Source organism: Trifolium pratense, linkage group LG3, assembly GCF_020283565.1.
Source record: "Trifolium pratense cultivar HEN17-A07 linkage group LG3, ARS_RC_1.1, whole genome shotgun sequence".
NCBI lineage: Eukaryota > Viridiplantae > Streptophyta > Magnoliopsida > Fabales > Fabaceae > Trifolium > Trifolium pratense.
The window spans coordinates 27,883,168-27,903,458 of NC_060061.1; the positions used below are offsets into that span (position 1 = coordinate 27,883,168).

Sequence of the window (20,291 nt, forward strand, 5' to 3'; positions counted from 1 at the left end):
CCACTGTCCAGAAATTGGTGCAACCTGCTATGGCAAGTCAAATGTAGAGGTGCACCGGTGTACCTAAAAAAAAAGTGCATAATAGGAGCTCTCTCTCTCTCTCTATATATATATATATGAGTCAGGATCCGTTGACACCAACTAGTTTGACACCAAATGTTACACCTCTCAATAACGTTTTAACCGATATAAATTTTATAAAATCCACCGTTGGATTGAAAGTTTACATCATATAGATCATTTGTGTAAAATTTCAAATAAATCCAAAATCATTTGATATGTTATTGAGATACATCAAAATTAACGGTTTTTGTATTTTTTTAAATGCCGTTAATCTTTATGTGTCTCAATAGCATATCAAATGATTTTGGATTTGTCTGAAATTTTACACAAATGATCTATATGATGTAAACTTTCAATCCAACGGTGGATTTTATAAAATTTATATCGGTTAAAACGTTATTGAGAGGTGTAACATTTGGTGTCAAACTAGTTGGTGTCAACGGATCCTGACTCTATATATATATATATATATATATATATATATATATATATATATGGGACACCTCAATTGAGAGAAGTATCTTATTATGAGAGATGAGAGGAGCAAATATGGACCACATGATGTAATCAAACGGTGAAGATTAAATGTTCTCTTTTACTGTGCGCTTATTGTCGACTCACTTCGTCTTCTGCGTCTTTTAGGTTTGTCGTTCTACCGCGCTTTAGTTTTCAAGAATCAAAACTTCTCTGTTCGATATTCCGTCTACCGATCCATGTAATTGTTCTGCCATGTTTCTCAATACTCATTAGATTATCTTATAACAAAGCCCATTATGCAGGTTTGATGATATGAAAACATATTTTTTTAATTTATTGGTTGCATAAAATTTTGACCAAGATCAAGCAATTCAGAAATTACCATGAGGCACTTTTGAACACCAAAAATGAAAGATGTTTTATCTTTAGGCCCCCATGGTTCTTTTTCCCCTCCTATATTTTACTTTTTTGCCCTTCAATAAAAACTTCGGTTGCTACGAACCAAATATTTTTTGCCTTGAAAAAAAAATTCGGTTTCTGTTAACCGAACTTCCCCTGAATTTGAACTAGAAAAAACTTCGGTTTCTGCGAACCGAAGTTTTTAGCAAGGGCAAAATTGAAATATTTGGGGGTATAAAAGATACATGGAAGGCCTAGAGAGAAAACATCAAAATGAAATTGACCATACATACATTGAATTAAAGTTAGCACAATCCTTTAAAATACAACGTTTGAGTCCATATGCTAAAAAATAAAAATTCAATCCATATTGACATACCCATCTATTTGATCGAGAAAACTATATACTTTGAGGGTGTTCGAATGGCTACAGTGGAAAGGCTTTGAGAGTTGTCGAAAGACAATTATCTGAGTAATAATGAAAAGGGTTATATGAGAGAAGAAGACAAAGGGATTTTTGTTGTTTAGAAAGACGAAAGCGCCGAAACGATAACTGCAAGACAAAGTGAGTCAAGAATAGCGCACCGTAAAAGAGAACATTTAATCTTCACCGTTTGATTACATCTTATGGTCCATATTTGCTCCTCTCATCTCTCATAATAAGACACTCCTCTCACTTGAAGTGTCCCATATATATATATTGGAGCCAATGATGTTTGAATCTAAGACCTCATGTATACTACTTAATGTCATCCAATGGAGTTTAGTTAAATATCGATGCTATATTTAATAACGGCAGAAGAAAAACATTTCATTTCGATATTTTGTAGCATACAAATTCTATCCCAAGCACCTGATACTGGCCTATTCCTATATTACAAAACAAAAAAGATCAAAATTTAACTTATGAACTATTTTTACTACATTGCGCTACATTTAGTCACCGCAATCTGATGATGTAGAACCATCTCCATCTGGATCCTCATGTTCTTCATTTTCTTCTCTGTTGTACCCAGTATCCGAGTCCCCTCCAATTATATAATCTTCAGTATTAAGATTGACTTGCCCATCTTCCTCGCTGTTATCGTCATCCATATTCACATCATTCTCATCATCCATATTATAGTGGCTTTGAGCTATTAAGTTCTCAGATTTCCCACTAAATCCACCCTTATATCCATCATTATTATTATTATCTACTAGATGATGATACTCATCTGTTGCTCCATAAAGATCACCTTCATAGTCTGATCTTTCCAAATTGCTAGCATTTCGCGCATTGGCTTCAGTTTCACATTCATTAATCTCCTCTATGGCAAAGATTGGCGTTTCCTCTGTGATATCTTTTGGGGTATGCTTCTCACTGATGATCACATCCATCTTGGCTGCAGGTTTCTGCCTGCTTCTAATGCTCCTCCGACCACGAACGTTTGGCGTCCCTTTCCATCCAAGTAACTTTCCTTTTATCCTACTATCTTTTTTCCTACTGTTAGATGTAGTGCTTCTCTTTCTGGAAGTCGATCTGGAACTAGCAACTCTTCCCTGTGATCTTTGATCACGAGAATGGCTGCGGCCTTGTCGAGTCCTTTGTCGTTTGCTGCAGCTCTCGAGGCCAGCACCAAGAGCACCCCGGTCCTCTACAGTATGCTTAGCCTGAAATGAAGTTACAAATGCACCAGCATCGTAGGAATTTTTGGCAGCAGCATATTTTGATGGAAGCTTCTGAAAGTAGAATACAAGAATTATAGGGGAAATTCAAATATAAAGATTAATATGCCAATAATATAAAAGCCTAATCCCACAAAACAATGATTAAATCCACACTACTGTCTCTTCAGATATCACAACCAATTTTAATCCTATTACCAGAAATACGCTTTTAAAAAATAACTTGTGGTACTAGAAGCAGTGTCACCCTGGACCTGCCATAGTGAGAGCTTTACATTACAATGTTCCCCTTTTTTTCAGTATAGTTCATCAAAGCGGGAGAACAGAGAAAACTTACCACAACAATTCCAACTTTTTCATCCTTCTTGGACTCCAGCTTCTGTTGTGAGGTGTAAAAGGCGCATTCATCAAGTTCCATGAGCCTCAGAGCCACAGCAGCAGTTGTATATGGCACCCATGGAAGTACAGGTATCCTACCACCACCAATGGTATCATTAGGGATACATCCGGACGAGCAAACTGAACCTAACAGCTCACTGGTAGTTTCATAGTCTGAAGCCAAATACTCCCTTTTTATAGCACCTTCCAATGCAGTCAACATCTAAGAAAGATGCGATGATGAGACATTAGTAACAAAGTGAACATATAAATAAAAGCTACACATATTCCACTAAGTCAAGGAAGAAATAAAGGAGAGCAAACAAGAAAACATATTACGGTGAACGAAACCTATAACATTAGATTTTAAAATGTTCAGACCAACACAATAACTACTAACTTGGGATACTCCCTACTACCCAACTCGTAGGGTGAAGATAATGTTTTTCCATGAGAGGATTAAATATATGGAGGTTGATTGTCAATTATTTTGGAAATATTCTTTTACGCACCGTCAAGACTTCAGAATGTTCACTAGCAGCCTATTCACCAAATTCTTGTAGGGTCGTAGAAGAGCATACATATGAAATAACTTATAAGCTGGATGCATATAACATATATGCTCCAGAATGGGGAGTGTTGATTGTTCCATATTCATTCTTTATTTTCTTAATAGCATTTAAATAGACACATTCATAGCTCTGATCTTTTCTAAATCCCCTAAGTTTTGTGGATTCCTTTTTATGCACAACTTGTGTGTGTGTGTGTGTGTGTGTGACATCAAACAAATTGCAAGATACTAAAATTCATCAATTACAAATTTTTCAACCATAATAATGACCACAGACTTCTCCTTCATCTTAATCATCTAAAGCAAAGATCAAATTTGAGCTTCTGCAGTATTCTAACAACTACAACAAAAGCCATAAGAAGAGTATTTAAACTTGTGATGGTTAACAAAAAGCTAGATATTCCAAAGCACGAGCATGATCTATCAAGATGTGCCAGATTATAACCTGTAGAATGTCTTCGGTTGATGAGGAAGCTTCTAGTTTTGAACTCCAAGACTTCCTGTACCTCTCTGTCCAAAAAGGTTGCAGAGCTTCTTGAGGAAGGGTTACCTACGATCCATAGCCCAGCACTATCAGTGAACAAGAAACAAACAATAAACAGCAAGTTTACCTAAACAACATATTAGCCTCTTCTCATGCACAATTTAACAAGACCATGCCATGTCAACACATTTCAACCATGTATTTTTCTTTCAATAATAAGTTCACAATTAAAAAGGAAATTTAGTGTGAAGTTTTCACTTGTGTTTCCTCTCTCTTAGTCCTTTCTTGGACTGTGGATTCCTCCTTCCTATAGGATTTCAACTACAACTTCTTCGTATCCAATGTTCAGGGCTTGTCACCATTCCTGTGTTTTCATCTATCACGTTCATGGTGATTCTATGTTTTCCGCTACTTGCAAAAGCCATCACAATTGCAAGTATTCTTTTATCAACTCTATGTCCAATGTAAATATTTTATTAACTTTGACAATGAGAGCCCGAACAAAGACATGGGAGGGAGAGATAAACCAGGCACAGAGGAAGTGGGAGACAAGATCTGTAGATGCAATCAGAAAACTACCACTAATCTGTAATTTATGCCATTGATTTATTTTAAAAATATAAAAACGGCTAAAATCATAGTCAAGATAAATTATATAGATTGTCACCTCAACAACTGACAAGAGGATTTTGAGCAATCTCATCCTCATTGGAGAAGAGGAAGAATCATGAGACAAATGAGTGTCAATATTCATTTTGCCTTCAGAATGAGCAAAACTTTCATAAGAACCAGAGTTCCCCTGACTAGTACTGAAAGTTCTATGGCATGAAGGACACGGTGATCCTCTAAAGAAATAGACATGATGGCACAAATCACACATGAGAAGTATTTGGTTGCACCTCTTCTTCCCAAACTTCATTGCACGTGATACTGAACAATTTAGACATTCCTTTCGCATCCATTTCTCAAAGTCCCAATATCTCATATAAGCATCTTTGTTCTCAACTTCAGTTCTTCCAAGCTGAACCATAAAAGATGTTGATGCCACTGATGTGTCCAAATCATCCATGCATGCAGAAGTAGGATAGTAAATATTAGCACTGCAATCTTGGTCTTTAGCTATTTTAACTGCTTCTCTATCAAGTTTCTTGACAGTGTCTCCATTTTGGACATTTCTTCTAACAGATTCTTTGAAGGAAATTTCAATTTTTTGCAACATCATATTCAAGTGGGATTCCCTTATCCCACGTACATCCAATGATACCAATAGAGCATCAAAACCCTGGACATAAAACAAATACAGTGAAGAAAACCATCACAAAACAGAATAATATCTAGGATAACTATAAAGTACAATTACAACAACAAAAACTACTCTCTGTCGAATATTTGTTTGTCACATTATTTATTATGTTAGGATAGCAGCGAAGAATTACTTAAGTTTTTCCACCAATACTCTTATTTATCGTATCTAAACGTAACTACTTTATTACGGTTATTTTAGCCAATAAAGCTCAGTTTATCATGGACTAAATGATTTTTAGTACACAATCTTAGTACACTAAATGATTTTTTAACCATATGGAGTGTACATAATCTTAAATGACATGTCAGCAATTAATATAAGACTAAGAGTAGCATTCATGAGAATGATGGGGTCCAACGTATAAAGGTTAGAGTTGTTGTTGACTAGCTAGAAGGTTGTGGGTTCTTGTGGAATCAGTCTGGCTTCCCACGATTGATCATGGATCCAACCCATCCTTGGACCCTGTCATGGCGGGAGCATTGCATGACTAAGTAGCATTAATGACAATAATACTTCGTATCTAAATGTTAATGGATGCTAATAATCTACTACATAAAGCTTGGATAAACATAGGCTTAACATAAATGATGCTAATAAGAAAATGCACAAAAATAACACTTGCAAATCATATTTTGTATTAATGATCATTAAAGATCAGTTTAGCCTCATAGAAGCAATACCTCTTCAGAATCAATCAGCTTCCAACAGCCATCACGCAATTCCACAAATATCCTACCACAACCTGGATCATTTTGAGAAGCAGAAGTAGTGAATTGCCAGTATCGGTTTCTTCTCCGATCCAAACCAAGAGGCAATGATCTAATCATGTAAGTTTGTTCAGCCAAGTGATCAATGTATGATTTTAAATTTGACCTAGATCTTTCAGAAGCATATATAGATTGTTGGATTGAATAATTATCCGGGCCAGTAGAACAATCTTGCCTCTGCATGTTCACTTCTAATAAGGAACTCTGCAGAGGATTTTCATTTTCCTGTTGTGCATTTATCTGTTCACGCCGGTCACAGGGAGTGAGCAAAGCCTTGTCATTTTGGACATCAACAGTATGCAATGGGCACTGTTTCCCCCCTACAGATGGAAATGTAACAGCTGGTTCATTCTTGTTTTTCAAATATGAGGAAGACTGCATTTTAACAAAATAATCCTCTTTAATACGGCGTTTATCAAGATGTGCCTCAGCCCCCATCTGTTTCTTTAAAGCATTTGCGGCTTCTAGACGTTCCTGCAATATTGCTTGTAATTAACTCACACACAAATCCTTTCTAAGGCCAAACACAGGTCAACAATGAGAAATTAAGGTGTGAAAGTTAAAGATATACCTCCAGCACAACACGGATAGAATTTCCTTCAATTGCCACAGAAATCAAAGCAACAAGAGCATGAAGACGCTCCTCAACACTAAGATCCGAGTATTCTCCCTCCATAAGCCCTTGTACCCATGGTTCACCAGGAGTCTTTTCATCAACATCCACGCCTTTTAGAATTGGATTAGCAACGTCATTGCTGCAAACAGTAATTTTACTAGATATACAAACATCTTTATGTTCGTCGAAACCTTCATCAACAGTTGATCTTAAACCCTCATCCACTTTCTCATGGCAACTTTCAGGAGTTTGCAAAACCTCACCATTGTCCTTCCCACTTCTCACGACAGTGTTTGCATTAAATTCCTCATAATTTGAGACCTCCTTTTTCGTATTTGGTTGAGCTCCTAAATCATCAATTTCAGGATCTTTTGCCATATCGCTTTCACAATCTTCATCCCTTTCACAATCATTAGCTTCTTCTGCACCCACAAATCCACTTTTGAATATCCTGATTCTTTCCCTAGCAGCTGAATAAATTGCTTCAGAATCAGCTGGGTCCTTTCTATATGCAGGACGTACACAATATGTTGAAGGAGCTGTCTTTTCAAATAGTTCTGAATCCCTAGATAAAGCAGAAGCTATAGAAGCCTCTGGATTTTTGCTTATTGTAAGATCACGAAGTCCAGATTTCTAGATAAACAAAAGGAAATGAATGAGAAAATTGAATAGTTATCATAATAATACAATGAATAAGGTACTGTATGAATTTTATTTTCAAAAAAAAAAAAAAAAAGGTACTGTATGAATAGTTAAACCTGAATCTTGTCTGCAACTTCCAGTATATTGAGGCCTCTGCTTCCTTCCAGAGACAGGACATGAAATGCAGCATATTTAACAGTTCCAGCCGTTAAACGATGCCTATTTCTTCTAGGATTAGATAATCCCTTCTCTTGCATAATAGCAACAGCATTTTCAACAGCAGCTCCACTGCGTAGATTAGAAATTATATCTTTACCATCATTACCCTGCACTGGAACCAAATGGGATACAGAAAAAAGACCGCAACCAAACCAAAACAAAAAAAAAATTAAAATCACAATTGGTTATTGAATGCCCTAGAAAATAATTTTCAATGCAATACATAATTATGACTATGAACACAATCACGTATTCACAAACATGTGTCATGTGTGTACATAACTTCATGTATCTTTCCTTTGAAAGTTATAAAGTAATATTCTCAAAATTTCCCTGCTTGTGAGAGGGAGGAGGACGAGTGATTTGGATCACATTTTCTCCAACATCTCTTTCAAAAGTAAGAAGTTAAAAAAAACTCCCTTTTGTATTGTATTCACTTTGAAGTTGACTTTATTGCAATACAAGGTCTTAATAACAAGATGGTGCAACCCGCTGCGAAAAAAAAAAAGATGGTGCAACCCGCTGCGGAAAAAAAAAAGATGGTGCAACCCAAGTAGGATGCACCAGTACAAATGATTGACTATAACTATAAGGATAAATTGTTTGAAAATGAATTTACTAATAAAAAAAAAAAAGCAATATGTGGGTCGCTTAACTCGGACATCCTTTCTTTACACTTGAAAAAAGACCACAATTTTATATCTAACCTATGCAACCATAAGTATAATGTTAGGGACAGATGATTTCCAAAAACTAACACAATTTTATACTTAATAAATGCGCAATAAATTATGTTATGGACTAAAGATGATTTCCTAAAATTTACTTCCAAAAATATGCTACATCTTTTAATACAAGTTTGAATTTTTTAGACAAGGCATTGGTCGATGGAAATATCACGACAGTTAAAGGATAATTTTTCATTACAGAATTCACAAAATGCAAACTCTGAAGTAAAACAAGCTAATTATTACCGCTAGAACTACAATCCATGACAGCAGATTTTCAATTGAAACAACTAGTGATGAATGGAGTGCATAGAAATTACCTCATTGTTGCTAGGATGCACCTGCTCAATATTCTGTTTCTTCAACTGCGGCCCAAATCCAGCTGACAATGCAAATTGTCGCAAAATCTCTGGCCATGTTAATGGATTTAAATGCCGCTGCCAATTTCTTATATCAAAACCCCATACATACGCCTGACAGTATATACCAAATAGGTTTTTTTTAGTTTAAGAAAAGAACAAAGAAGTATATTGAAAGCTGAAAAATGAAAAAATAAAACTTACCCCTTCAACTACTTGTGGATGCCCCCCACCAGAGTTCATAACACTGTTTTGGTTAGCTCCTAATCCAGTAGAGGGTGTTCTTGCAACATCTTCAATATCTTTTATAATGGATCTCAGAAGAGCAATATGGACCTCACCTAACATCCTAGGGTCCTGCAATATTGAGAGAAAATATTGACCCATTGTCAAAAGCACTGTTAGCAACATTTAGTGTTTTTGTAGGTTCATTGCAAGAATCTATGTTCAGGGACCAGGGTATCATTAGGAAAATTGTCGCCTGGACCTGGTATTATATGAATATTGAGCTCTTCATTTGGACAAGCACAAGTTAAGGAATAATTTTAGGATAAACAATACTGTAACTTAGAGAGAAGGCATAACCAAAGGGTTAGAAAAGAAAGCTTACATAGTCATGAAAAGCTTGTATAAGCTCATCCAAGGTAAATGGCCATATTCCAAGAACATCAGCAAAGGTAATCAAGAACCTCCAAAGCTGAGAGAAAATTTTGCAAGCCATAGATGGTAATAAATGCAAAAAAAAAAAAGAAACAAGTTTATATTTTGCACGATATACAGCTTAATTGTTTGAAGCCACAATGATAATTTAATTTCCATAAGAAAAACTAAGCATGAATACAGGTTAAATCCAGGTATTTATTTGATGGCCCAGTGGTGGGGGTTACAGAACACTAAGGAAAAAAAAAAAAAAAAGGAGTTCATGATAGTTATGACAGATTTTATAAAAGGAAATATGGGCAGAATGATACAGCTAATCATTCTCTTATAGGAATGTTTCCTTATTCAGCGAGAGAAGAGAAAGTAAATCTAGACCTGATTGATTAAATAGGAGAATGTTTTCCTGCCATTGTTTTCTATGCATGATTTGAGTGGTGAATTTTACCCTAGGAGAGCTAAGGCCTCTCGAAGTGCCTCCTTTATCATTTACATTTTCTGCATTTTATCATTCAATCTATGTTGTAATTTCAGCATAGAATCACTATTTCCATTGGATTATCAATATAAAGTTTGTTACTATTCAGTTCTATATTTCCTATTTGATCATGTTCAAACTTAATAGAGATCGAGTCTTATCAATTGGTATCCAGAGCCTTGGTTTGCGCTGCACACCAGAGAAAACAATGGATGCGAGATTTGACTCAATGGAACAAAAATTGGGAAACATCGAAACAAAGTTGCAACAAATTCGTCAGATGTTGTTGGAACAACAATCAAGACCTCCAGTCACGGTGGAGCAGTTTCGCGAGCTCATTCAAGAGGAACGGGCTCGTCGTAACCGTCTTCGTGGGCAACCACGGGGAAGAGTGCACCACTATCACGAAGAGGAGGAATGGAGCGATAATAGTGCGTGGTCGTGGGACTCACATCAACCACCGCAAACTGATGGTGGTAACCATAATTTCTATGACGTCAGAGAAGAAACTCACCTGAACAAATCTGAGTTCCAGCCGGAAACAATAGTGATGAAGGTGTCTGAAACTACAGTTAAGGTTGAGACCGAGAAAATAAGGGTGCTAAGTACGATGGCAGATAACGATTGTGTACATAGATCAGCGGTGCAGCCTTCGCCAACATGGCAGAATACCACTAGACCTGTAACGGCACCACCACAGCGAGTTCTGCCGCTCAAACCGCTGAAATCGCCAAACGCGGAGTTGAACCACCATCGCAGTCAAACGCCACGACTTCCGTCAAAGCCTCTAGACACCGGCCGATCAGTGACAGTACTATCACAGCGATCTTCGCCGGACTCTGATTTGCATGAACGAATCTCTGCAAACACAGATATTCAAGAAAGAAAAGAGCAGGTGATTGTTATCAAACCACCACCGAAACCGCCAGACTTATATCGACTTGTGTTGGTTCCACCATGGCGAGAACCACCGGACATGGGAGTAGAGATTTCTCTAATGGAGAACGTGGAAGGCTTTCTCTTGTTGAAGAAAGAGAGAAGGGTAGTTTTGATATCTTACATGGTGGGTCTAGCTCTTAACTCGGTTGATTTGACTTGGATTAGAAAAGAAGATCAAAGGGCAAATGGGTCAATTGGCAAGGTTGGTATCTCTTTTAACATAATGGGTCAGACCCAAATTAAATTTTGTTTGATTTTGAAGGAATTAGCAATGTGGGCAGGAATAGAGTTATTGAGCTTAGTTCAATTTAATGATAACAATTGGATTATGAAAAAGGAGGGGGTGGGTACAGTTGATTATATGAATCTGAAGGGGATAGAAACAGGTCAGTGCTTCGTTTTAGGTGAGTTGGGTCAAACTCTTGATCCCATGGACCTAGTCCAATGTTATCATATCACTAGTGTTCAGGAGAAAAGGTTTTGTAATGGTATGGCTTTGTGTTGGAGAATTTTGACTCATCTTTTACCACCAAATGATGATTATTCGGTGCTACAAGGTGGGGGAAAATTACATGGGAATGCTCACTACGCTGAGAGAATGTATGAATACATGGTTATGCTAACTATCCAAGTAGACGATGATCTGGTAAGAGGGTACACAAAGGAGATTGAAGTTATGCTCCATGAACAATTTCTCTTTGATAACCTACTTGAATTCATTCGAAGTCTTAAAGAATTCGTGGATCCTAGGAATACTACCAAATTTTTGAAGTTCATCATTCTTGTTTTGAATGGAAGGAATATGAAAGAAGAAACAATATCAGTACACTTATTCATTCATACAATGAATTGTTACATGGAAGATATAGAAAGTGGTTTTCTTATGTTGTTGGAAAAGCCTATAGCATATGCCCTTGATCCTTTAGATACTTCAATGGAGGTTTTTATTTTCTTAGCTGGACCTATGATTGATTATGTCCGAGCTTCAGTGATTTTGAAAGAGAGCAACTGCAGGTCACCTAGAGACAGAGTGAGTGAAGTTGTCCTACAGATTAGATTGTTTGAAGCTGACTCGACAAGTTTTCAACCGTGGGACCCTGGGAAGGAACCAATTTTGGGAAGTGAATATGGAATAGATCAGTGGCCTTTCTGCATTGCATATGCACTTGTTCTTTGTTATATTTTAAGGCTCTCAAAGCATGAAAACTATAAGTTCTCAAAGATAATTGGAGGGTTAGGGGACATGTTGATCACTACCTTTGAATTCCAAGAAGGGGTCAACTTTTGCAATCAGAGTTGTCTCCAGAAATTTCTGGAAATAATAATATTCAGTTCAATATTGAAATTTTCAAAGAACGCTACCCAAGTCATGGTTTCAAAGGAGGTACCAAGGTCACTAGCTTCAATCATAATTTGGAAGGATAAGTTTGTGCTTAAATTCCTTGATTTCTTGCAAGCTGTTCATGCCATGTTCATGAAATCCAGTACAAGTGACAAATTTCTGACAACATTCTTAATGTTTACTTGGAATCTCAGTGTTTGCTACCTAGAGGGGTTGTTTCATTTAGCCAATGTGAAAATGGTGGTATTAAATTCATCAGTGAGGATAATACCATGGGACCCAGGAAAATTCAATGTTTTTATGGCTAAAGTTGCTTGTGAATGCTATTGGAGAAATTTTCTTTCAATCTATTGTTTGCTTAATTGGGTCTTTGGAAGAAGGAATCATTTCCAACCTTTACCAACTGGTTTGAATGAAGAGTCGCAGCTGGAACCAGAACCTGAAGAAGCGTTAGATACACGAAGGAACGACCAAGGAGAAGTGGAAGTTTTGGTCAAATGGGAATGATTGCCTGAATTTGAAAACTCTTGGGAGATAGCTGACAAGATGAGAAGAGTTTCCCAGATTCCTCCTTGAGGTCAAGGAGAATTTTGAAGGGGGAGGTATTGATAGTTATGACAGATTTTATAAAAGGAAATATGGGCAGAATGATACAGCTAATCATTCTCTTATAGGAATGTTTCCTTATTCAGCGAGAGAAGAGAAAGTAAATCTAGACCTGATTGATTAAATAGGAGAATGTTTTCCTGCCATTGTTTTCTATGCATGATTTGAGTGGTGAATTTTACCCTAGGAGAGCTAAGGCCTCTCGAAGTGCCTCCTTTATCATTTACATTTTCGGCATTTTATCATTCAATCTATGTTGTAATTTCAGCATAGAATCACTATTTCCATTGGATTATCAATATAAAGTTTGTTACTATTCAGTTCTATATTTCCTATTTGATCATGTTCAAACTTAATAGAGATCGAGTCTTATCAGTTCATTTCCAAAGTGGTGACGCAGGTCACATGGTTCAATAGCAAGACCAAGCAGAAAATAAAGTCAGCCATTTGATAATGCACTATCAGCAACATATTTTTGAACCAAAAAGTATAAACCATAACTAGGTTACAACTTTTACACGAGTGAAGGAAGATGGCTTTTCACAACTTTTTATAACCTTGTGGCCTTTTCAGGAAGTAATAAAATTAATACCTCAGCCAATCCCATTTACCAGTCAGTAAAAACTCCCAAAAGAGAAATGAGTAAAACATCTTACCATTAGAAGATTTCCTACATTCTCGTCAGAATCTGACCAAGGTTGAATTGAAAAAGCTCTTTTCAACTGTACAGACTTGGGTGGGAAGAATGTCTGCCCATCTGAAAAACCAGTGTGTTTGGTTTCAGTCAATGCTTAAGGAAATTACTTTTTCAAATATATATGTATTTAAGACTATAATAACTATTTCAGATTAGAAACATTCAAATTTGAAGCAATCATAATAAAGATATTCCCATGAAAAATATTAGAAATCCATTTAATCTAAGGGGCAGCAGGTGTGATGACTTTGTCATTAATTTTGAAAGCAACACATACAAATGGTAATTAGACTAAGTTGAGATTTCAGCAACATAATTCACCATACAAATATTTGAATTGCTATTTGATAAGTATCTAAGCCCTTTGGGGAACCCTCCCTTAAAAGCTAGCTATCAAGGGGGAAGAAGTCACTTAAATACTCCCCTGAGAGCATCCCATACTACTTGATGTGGGGCTTGGGCGCCCCATAATATCCAACAACTGGCACTCTATCATAGCACCTCTCCACCCCTCGAGAGCCGACGTCCCGACTAAGCACTTGGGGAACCCTCCCTTAAAAGCTAGCCATCAAGGGGGGAAACCAAGCCACTTAAATACTCCGCTGAGCATCCCATACTACTCGATGTGGGACTTGAGCACCCCATAGTACCCAAGTCTATCATTGTCCTACCAATCTTTTAAAGAATAAAGACACAATTAGCACAAAAGCTTGACACCCATGTACACACAAAATGATTCAAGGAAAAAAAAATGTTTTATATAAAGGTTTAATTGCACATTTGGTCCCCTACATTTATTTTAGATTTCAAGTCGGTCCTCTATGTTTAAAAAGTTTCAAGTTGGTCCCTTGCGTTACTGATGTCAACATAAGTTCGTCCTTACCGTTAAGTTTTGAGTTAATTTTGTCTAAATCTTTCACGTGGCACCCTTCTAAGTTGTCCACATATATGCAACTCTATTAGCCACGTGGACGATTCAAACTGAAATTTGACTAAAAGGACTAACTTAAAACTTTTTAAACGTAAGGGATCAAATTGAAACCTAAAATAAACGTAAGGGGTCAAACATGCAATTAAGCCTAATATAAATACGCTTATCAACAAAAAAAAAAAGAAGCCTAATATAAATACATGTATGAGAGGATCAGCTTTGGTCCAATTGCATGCTTAAGTTGCCTTGTAACTTGGTGGAGTTAACAGCCTCTTTACTCACAAGGACAAGGCTCTGTACATATTACCCTCCCCAGATCCCACAATGGTAGGAGACTTTGAGAACTAGGCCACCTTTTCCTTAAATATGTGTAGAGAGTACATGAAATAAAACCAACTATAAGAGATACCCCACAAAACAATTCAAAACCATAAAAGAGAAAACAAAAATCACCCGCGGATACAATCCGTGACAGATACGAGGAGGGTAGCTTACTAAACGGATATTTCAACTACCTGTTAGTTAATGGATACAAAGGCAGATGTAATGGTATTTGTACCCGTTAATAAATTACTAAAATACCCTATCAATTAAATACAAATGTACTAATTTTGCTCGTGATTGGAGAGTATTATGTTGTAATAAAAGGAAGAAACTCTACTTTTTTGGTGTTTCATAAAGATTATTTTGTTGTAAAAGGAGGAAGAAAGTTTATAGTTTTTTTTTAAAATAAAAATAAACGCACTTTTTAAAAATATTTATGATATCCGTGGATATCTGCAGATACCCGCAGATATTGGAATACTCGCTATATACTCGCATGGCCGATATCCGCGGGGATATGGATAGGGTACGAATATCATTCTTATCCAACAGGGAAGGTTGTTTATGAGTACTATTAAGTGCATCTCAATTGCAACATAGGTATTCATATTCGGCTATTAATAATTTTTGTTAGTAATTTCTGTTAGGACTATTGTAATATATTCTTTTAATAGATTCTGGCATAAGAGTCAGTTACAAAAGAATCTCTCAGCCGTATGATCTAGCTGACTCAGCTAGCTGCTAGCATTATAAACATGTAATTTATACTCTATTCAAATTGGTTGTAATGATAGTCAGATAACAGAATATACATGACTCTTTCCCACACACACATATTTATCTCTCACTTTCTTAACAAATTTGAATAAATACTTTTTAAGGGCCAAACTGCACAACCTATAGGAAACTGATAGATGGTACATATCATAAACACAAATCAGCAGAAAATATAAGTAGAGTCAAATAGTACTAAAATTATTCACCTCCATATGATTCAAGATTTTGCATAGTTTCATAGTCAAGAGCCAGTATTGAAGATAGCCCCTTCTTTGATGCAGCTAATTCCATGAGTTCCAGATGTTCATCTTCAATAAGATCCATTGCGTCTTTGACCATTCTGCGGGCAATAGCTCTCTCACTGGCAGCTTTAATCCTTGCCTCCTCTTTCACCCTATGTAGTTCTTCCTTCTGTCTCATTTTCTCAGTCTACAAGAACCAGTAACATAAGCATCCCTTATTTTCACATAACAGATCAGAGTGAATGCAATTTGGCAGAACAATCTTACATACTCTGAGTGATTCCTTCTGCAAAAACTTCTCCCGCCGCTCCTGCTCACGTCTCTGTTCTCTAAGGAGCCTATCCTCCTCTCGCTGTCTTTCACGCAATAATCTTTCCTCTTCCTTCTGCCTTTCACGTTCTTGCCTCTCCATCTCTTTCTTTATTTGCTCCTCTCTCTTTATGTACGGAAAAACAATATCAATAACAGAATAAATATAATCATTGAGGAAAAAAATGAATCGAGACCAAATCTGATCAGTACCTTTTGCCTTAGAATATCCTGTTTTACAAGCTCTTTTCTAATTCTTTTCTCTTGCACTTCAAATTCCCGTTGCATTCTAGCCTCTTCATTCTGAAAATAAGACAAGTCATGAAATACCACTCTATAGTGATTAAAACATGTTGGGATTATGTGATGCAGATACCTTTCGCTTCCTTTGAAACCTTTCAAGTTCCTCCTCATGGATAACCCTCCTATCAGATGGCAGTAGAGGGCCATCAATCGGAGTTACTTGGTTAGCCCCGCTTTGAATGTCAAGAGTTACATCGGCAAATGGGTTCTTTTGTACATCATCATCATTCCCTCCTGAAGCAGAAAGCATAACATGGTTCGGCCTACCTTGCTCAGACTGAGACAAAAGATTTAGACCAGGTATCTTCTGACCTTGGACTCCATACACCTTAGGTGCAGATTCATTCCCATTAAGGAAAGATGGCAAACTAGATAGTGATGTCCTAGAATGTGGAATAGATGCAGTAACTCTCTCATATATCTCATTTCTAACAGTTGGCTGCTCTGGAATAAATTGATATTCATGGAGAGTCCTTGAAATTCCCTAGAAATTGAACTTCTTCAGCTGAGAGATAAAGATGCATATAAAAAATATTTGTTCACCCATGATAAAGTATATAAATACAAAAACTGAAGGGAATAACGACCAAAGATGCAGATAAAATATAATATTGAAATATTTAATTGATATAGTTGAAATGAACAACTAACAAAGCAGTGCTACATTACTCAACAGATTTCTTTGAAGTAGTGTTACATTGTTCAACAGATTTCTTTAAAACTATGCAATGGTAGAAAAAGGAAAAAAGCTGAACAAAAATCTAACCTTATCCAAATGTTCATAAATGTTTGCCTCAACAGGCCATTCAGATTGCCTGTGTTGCCCCATTGCCACTGACCCTGCAATTATATAATTGCCAAGGGTTCAATAGCATTAGTACTAAAATTAAAGCCATGCCGTCTGAAACAAGTTAAGCAAACTTCACTCATGCAAAACATTGACAATAATACTTTTTATGCAATCCTTCCAAAATAACAATTTAGGGTACAATTTGCTTGTGCTTTTTAAAGATAAGAACACCTTTAAAAAAAGGTTTATCAAACACACCTTGAACCTTTCAATAGCTCAAAAGTGATTATTTATTGGCATCGATAATGAGATTTTAACTAATAAACTTGTACAAAAAAAAACACTAATCGAGCAGACTTCTCTCTTGCACAATTTGAAAAGACCAAATATTAAATATAAAAACATACCTTTTGTAAAATAATTACTTGGAACATTTTTAGTATAAAAATATTCAGATTTATATAGTATAAATCATAAAAATAATTTAAAAATAATAATTATTTGGAATATGTGTGTGTCTATATATATATAATATAAATTAATTAGATAAAAGTAAATATTGAAATAGCAGCTATCCCGCTATCCGCTATCCCGGTTTTGAGGTAGGCCGCTCCGCTATCTGGGATTGACTACTATGATGGTGCATGGATTAAAATCGACCAAAAACAACACGGCAAATTATTTTAGGGACTAAACCAAAACAGATGTATATAATAGGTATTTAACATGCTATTTAAGCTTGTTTTAAAATAAAAAAAAAAGTTACCTAAGCTGATATATACAGTGACTAAATTGTTTTTTATTTTTTTTTCCACCCTTTTATAAGTCAACAGAAGGCATGCCAAAACTTTAGAAACATGAATTGCAATTAGAAAACCTAGTTTACCTAACGATGCACCAAATGCACCTGGAGGCGGGGAATCAAATTCCATCCCAAGAATGGGTCCGTCCTCTCTCAATGGCTCCCCCAACTGTCTTTCCACAAATGCAGCAACTCGTAACTCCTGTATAGTCCGATGAGATTCATGGTAACTACTGCTATCCATTGCAGGCAATGCCATCATCCTAGGAAATGCCATCATCCCACGCTGTGCCACGAATTGCGGCGAGTCCACATTACCAATTGGTCTCAAGACAGAAACCAAACCATGATCATGCCTGACACCCTCCTCGAATGGAGCCGAAGTTAGCGCGACGTCGACCTCCTTCTTAACCATCACCGGTGCAGCCTTCTTATCCTTCTGTCTCCGGTGACAGAACCACATCTGCAACTGACGATCAGACAAGCCCAACTTGACAGATAACTCAGCCCTAATTGCCTCAGAAGGGTAAGACTCAGCTGAACCACCAAAAAATGCAAAATCCCATAAAACTAAAGTTCACATTTCAGCACAAATTCATAACAACTCAAAGAGATGAAAACAAAAAAATGGGTTAAATTTATTTTAACTTACCAGCATAAGTTTTTTCAAGAATCTCTAACTGCGAAGCAGACTTCATTTTGCGTTTGACCTTGTTCTCTTCCTCTAGTGAGTTGTTCTTCTTCTCCTCTCCTTCTGAACAAACCTCCATAGATGAAGAAGATAAAGCTGAAAACCCTAACAAATTGAACCCTAAGGAACAATAACTCTTGCCCTACAGAAAAGGCAAAATCCACACTGAGAAAGAAACCCAGAAACGAAAATGACGAAAAAGAAGGAAGAGTATTCCAAATTGGTCCAAAAAATCAGAGCTTGTAGAGTGGGTAGAAGTGTGAATTTGGAGTTTCTCTCTCTAACAAAAAATCAGCAGAAGCAACCATTTCTCTATCTCTATCTCAGTGTGTTACTATTTTGTGTGATTGAGATGTGTGGTTAGATTTTGGGGAATAGCAAAAAGATTAATTAATAGAGTATAGTAGTGGGTAATGAGATTACACTAAAAAATGAAGTAGAAGAAGAATGCAACAATATGATACGATACTACTAAGTGTAAAATAGTAGTCATAGAAAAAGGTATATGTAATTGTTGTATGATGTGTTGTGATTAATGAAATAGAAAGTTGTTGTTGGAGGAAGAAATGAAGCAACAGTAGTCCATCTCCCAATCGCTGCCATTTAGTATTGACTTGTTTGTGTCACCTTTTCGATTTTTAAGTTTATCGTAATGTAGGAGTAATGCTCAAAAAGAAGAAGAAAAACAAATTATAATTAAAATTTAGGTGTGGTGAAAGGGATTTGTATTTGATTAATTAATAGAAAATTACTCTGGTCACTCTATTCATTAGTCGCGCTCTATGAGTTTCTCGTTAAATCATTTCGTTATTTAAGTAGCGGATGTTATAAAAATGAAAAAATATTCTGCCAAGATTTTTATAACGTCAGTTACTTAAGTAGCGGACGTTGTAAAAATCTAGGCATGATGTTTTTTCGTCAAAATTTCTCATTTTTATAACGCTCACTACTTATAAGTAGCGGATGTTATAGAAATCTTGGTAAGATGTTTTTTTCTCAAAAATATCATTTTTATAACGTCCTCTTATAAAAATAAATTTTTTGAGGAAAAAATACTCTCATATGTAGAATCCGCTATTTAAGTAGCGGACAGAGGTATATTGGTAAATTCGTATGGTGCATCCCAGAATTAGTAGGTGGTAAAAGTAAATTCATATGATACGATGATGGGTCAGGATTATCTCCCGTGGACATATAAAGGGAGGATGCCCGGAGTCCGGTGTTGAAATTTGCCAATCAATTAAGGGGAAATAGTCATTTTGATCCCTCAATGTGTAACTCGCTGTTATTTTGGTCCCTTACTGAGGAAAAACTACTAAATAGTCCATAAATCTGCATTCCGATAGTCAGTTTAGTCCATGGTGTTAACTTTGGCCGTTAACTCAACAAAAAAGCTGACGTAACACTTTTTGGACACACATCAGCTTGCTGAGTTGGCACTAGGGACGAGGAAACAACCATTTTGATCCCTGAATGTGTTGGTGTAAGCCCTAGAGGCCAATTATTTATAATTGCATGATACTTGTATTGGATAATTTACTTATTAAATAAAGGTTTTTCTTTATTATGTTTATGTGTTAAATAATAATAGAGTCCCTAGAATAGTAAGTTCATTGAATGGAACGTTAAGTGTGACTTAATCGTGAGAATCCATTACACATGAGAACATTATTCTTAAAACATCTGTAGTCGAGCTTTACTGTGAATTGGGATAACATCAAAACAT

General features: G+C 36.3%; 1 protein-coding gene across 1 annotated transcript; it reads right to left on the reverse strand.

Moving 5' to 3' along the window:
* Positions 1 to 1,729: 1,729 nt before the first annotated feature.
* Positions 1,730 to 19,225, reverse strand: LOC123916236 (homeobox-DDT domain protein RLT2-like). Its single transcript, XM_045967648.1, has 18 exons — positions 18,527 to 19,225; positions 17,959 to 18,411; positions 17,049 to 17,122; positions 16,356 to 16,766; positions 16,193 to 16,282; positions 15,942 to 16,106; positions 15,635 to 15,857; positions 13,356 to 13,456; positions 9,288 to 9,374; positions 8,882 to 9,034; positions 8,639 to 8,791; positions 7,488 to 7,697; positions 6,685 to 7,362; positions 6,027 to 6,587; positions 4,708 to 5,322; positions 4,002 to 4,106; positions 2,945 to 3,208; positions 1,730 to 2,661 (listed from the first exon to the last, which is right to left on the reverse strand). Exons 1-18 carry the CDS (start codon positions 18,642 to 18,644, stop codon positions 1,876 to 1,878), a joined length of 5,247 nt encoding a protein of 1,748 aa, XP_045823604.1. The 5' UTR covers positions 18,645 to 19,225; the 3' UTR covers positions 1,730 to 1,875.
* Between the last annotated feature and the right edge of the window lie 1,066 nt (positions 19,226 to 20,291).

Bases quoted from the DNA above. Each gene is read 5' to 3' on its own strand.
- LOC123916236 (XM_045967648.1), bottom strand. From the start codon at position 18,644: ATGGAGGTTTGTTCAGAAGGAGAGGAGAAGAAGAACAACTCACTAGAG. The intron at 3,209-4,001 runs GTTATAATCTGG...CATCTTTCTTAG, and splicing joins CAACCGAAGACATTCTACAG to ATGTTGACTGCATTGGAAGG. The intron at 2,662-2,944 runs GTAAGTTTTCTC...TTCTACTTTCAG, and splicing joins AAAAAGTTGGAATTGTTGTG to AAGCTTCCATCAAAATATGC.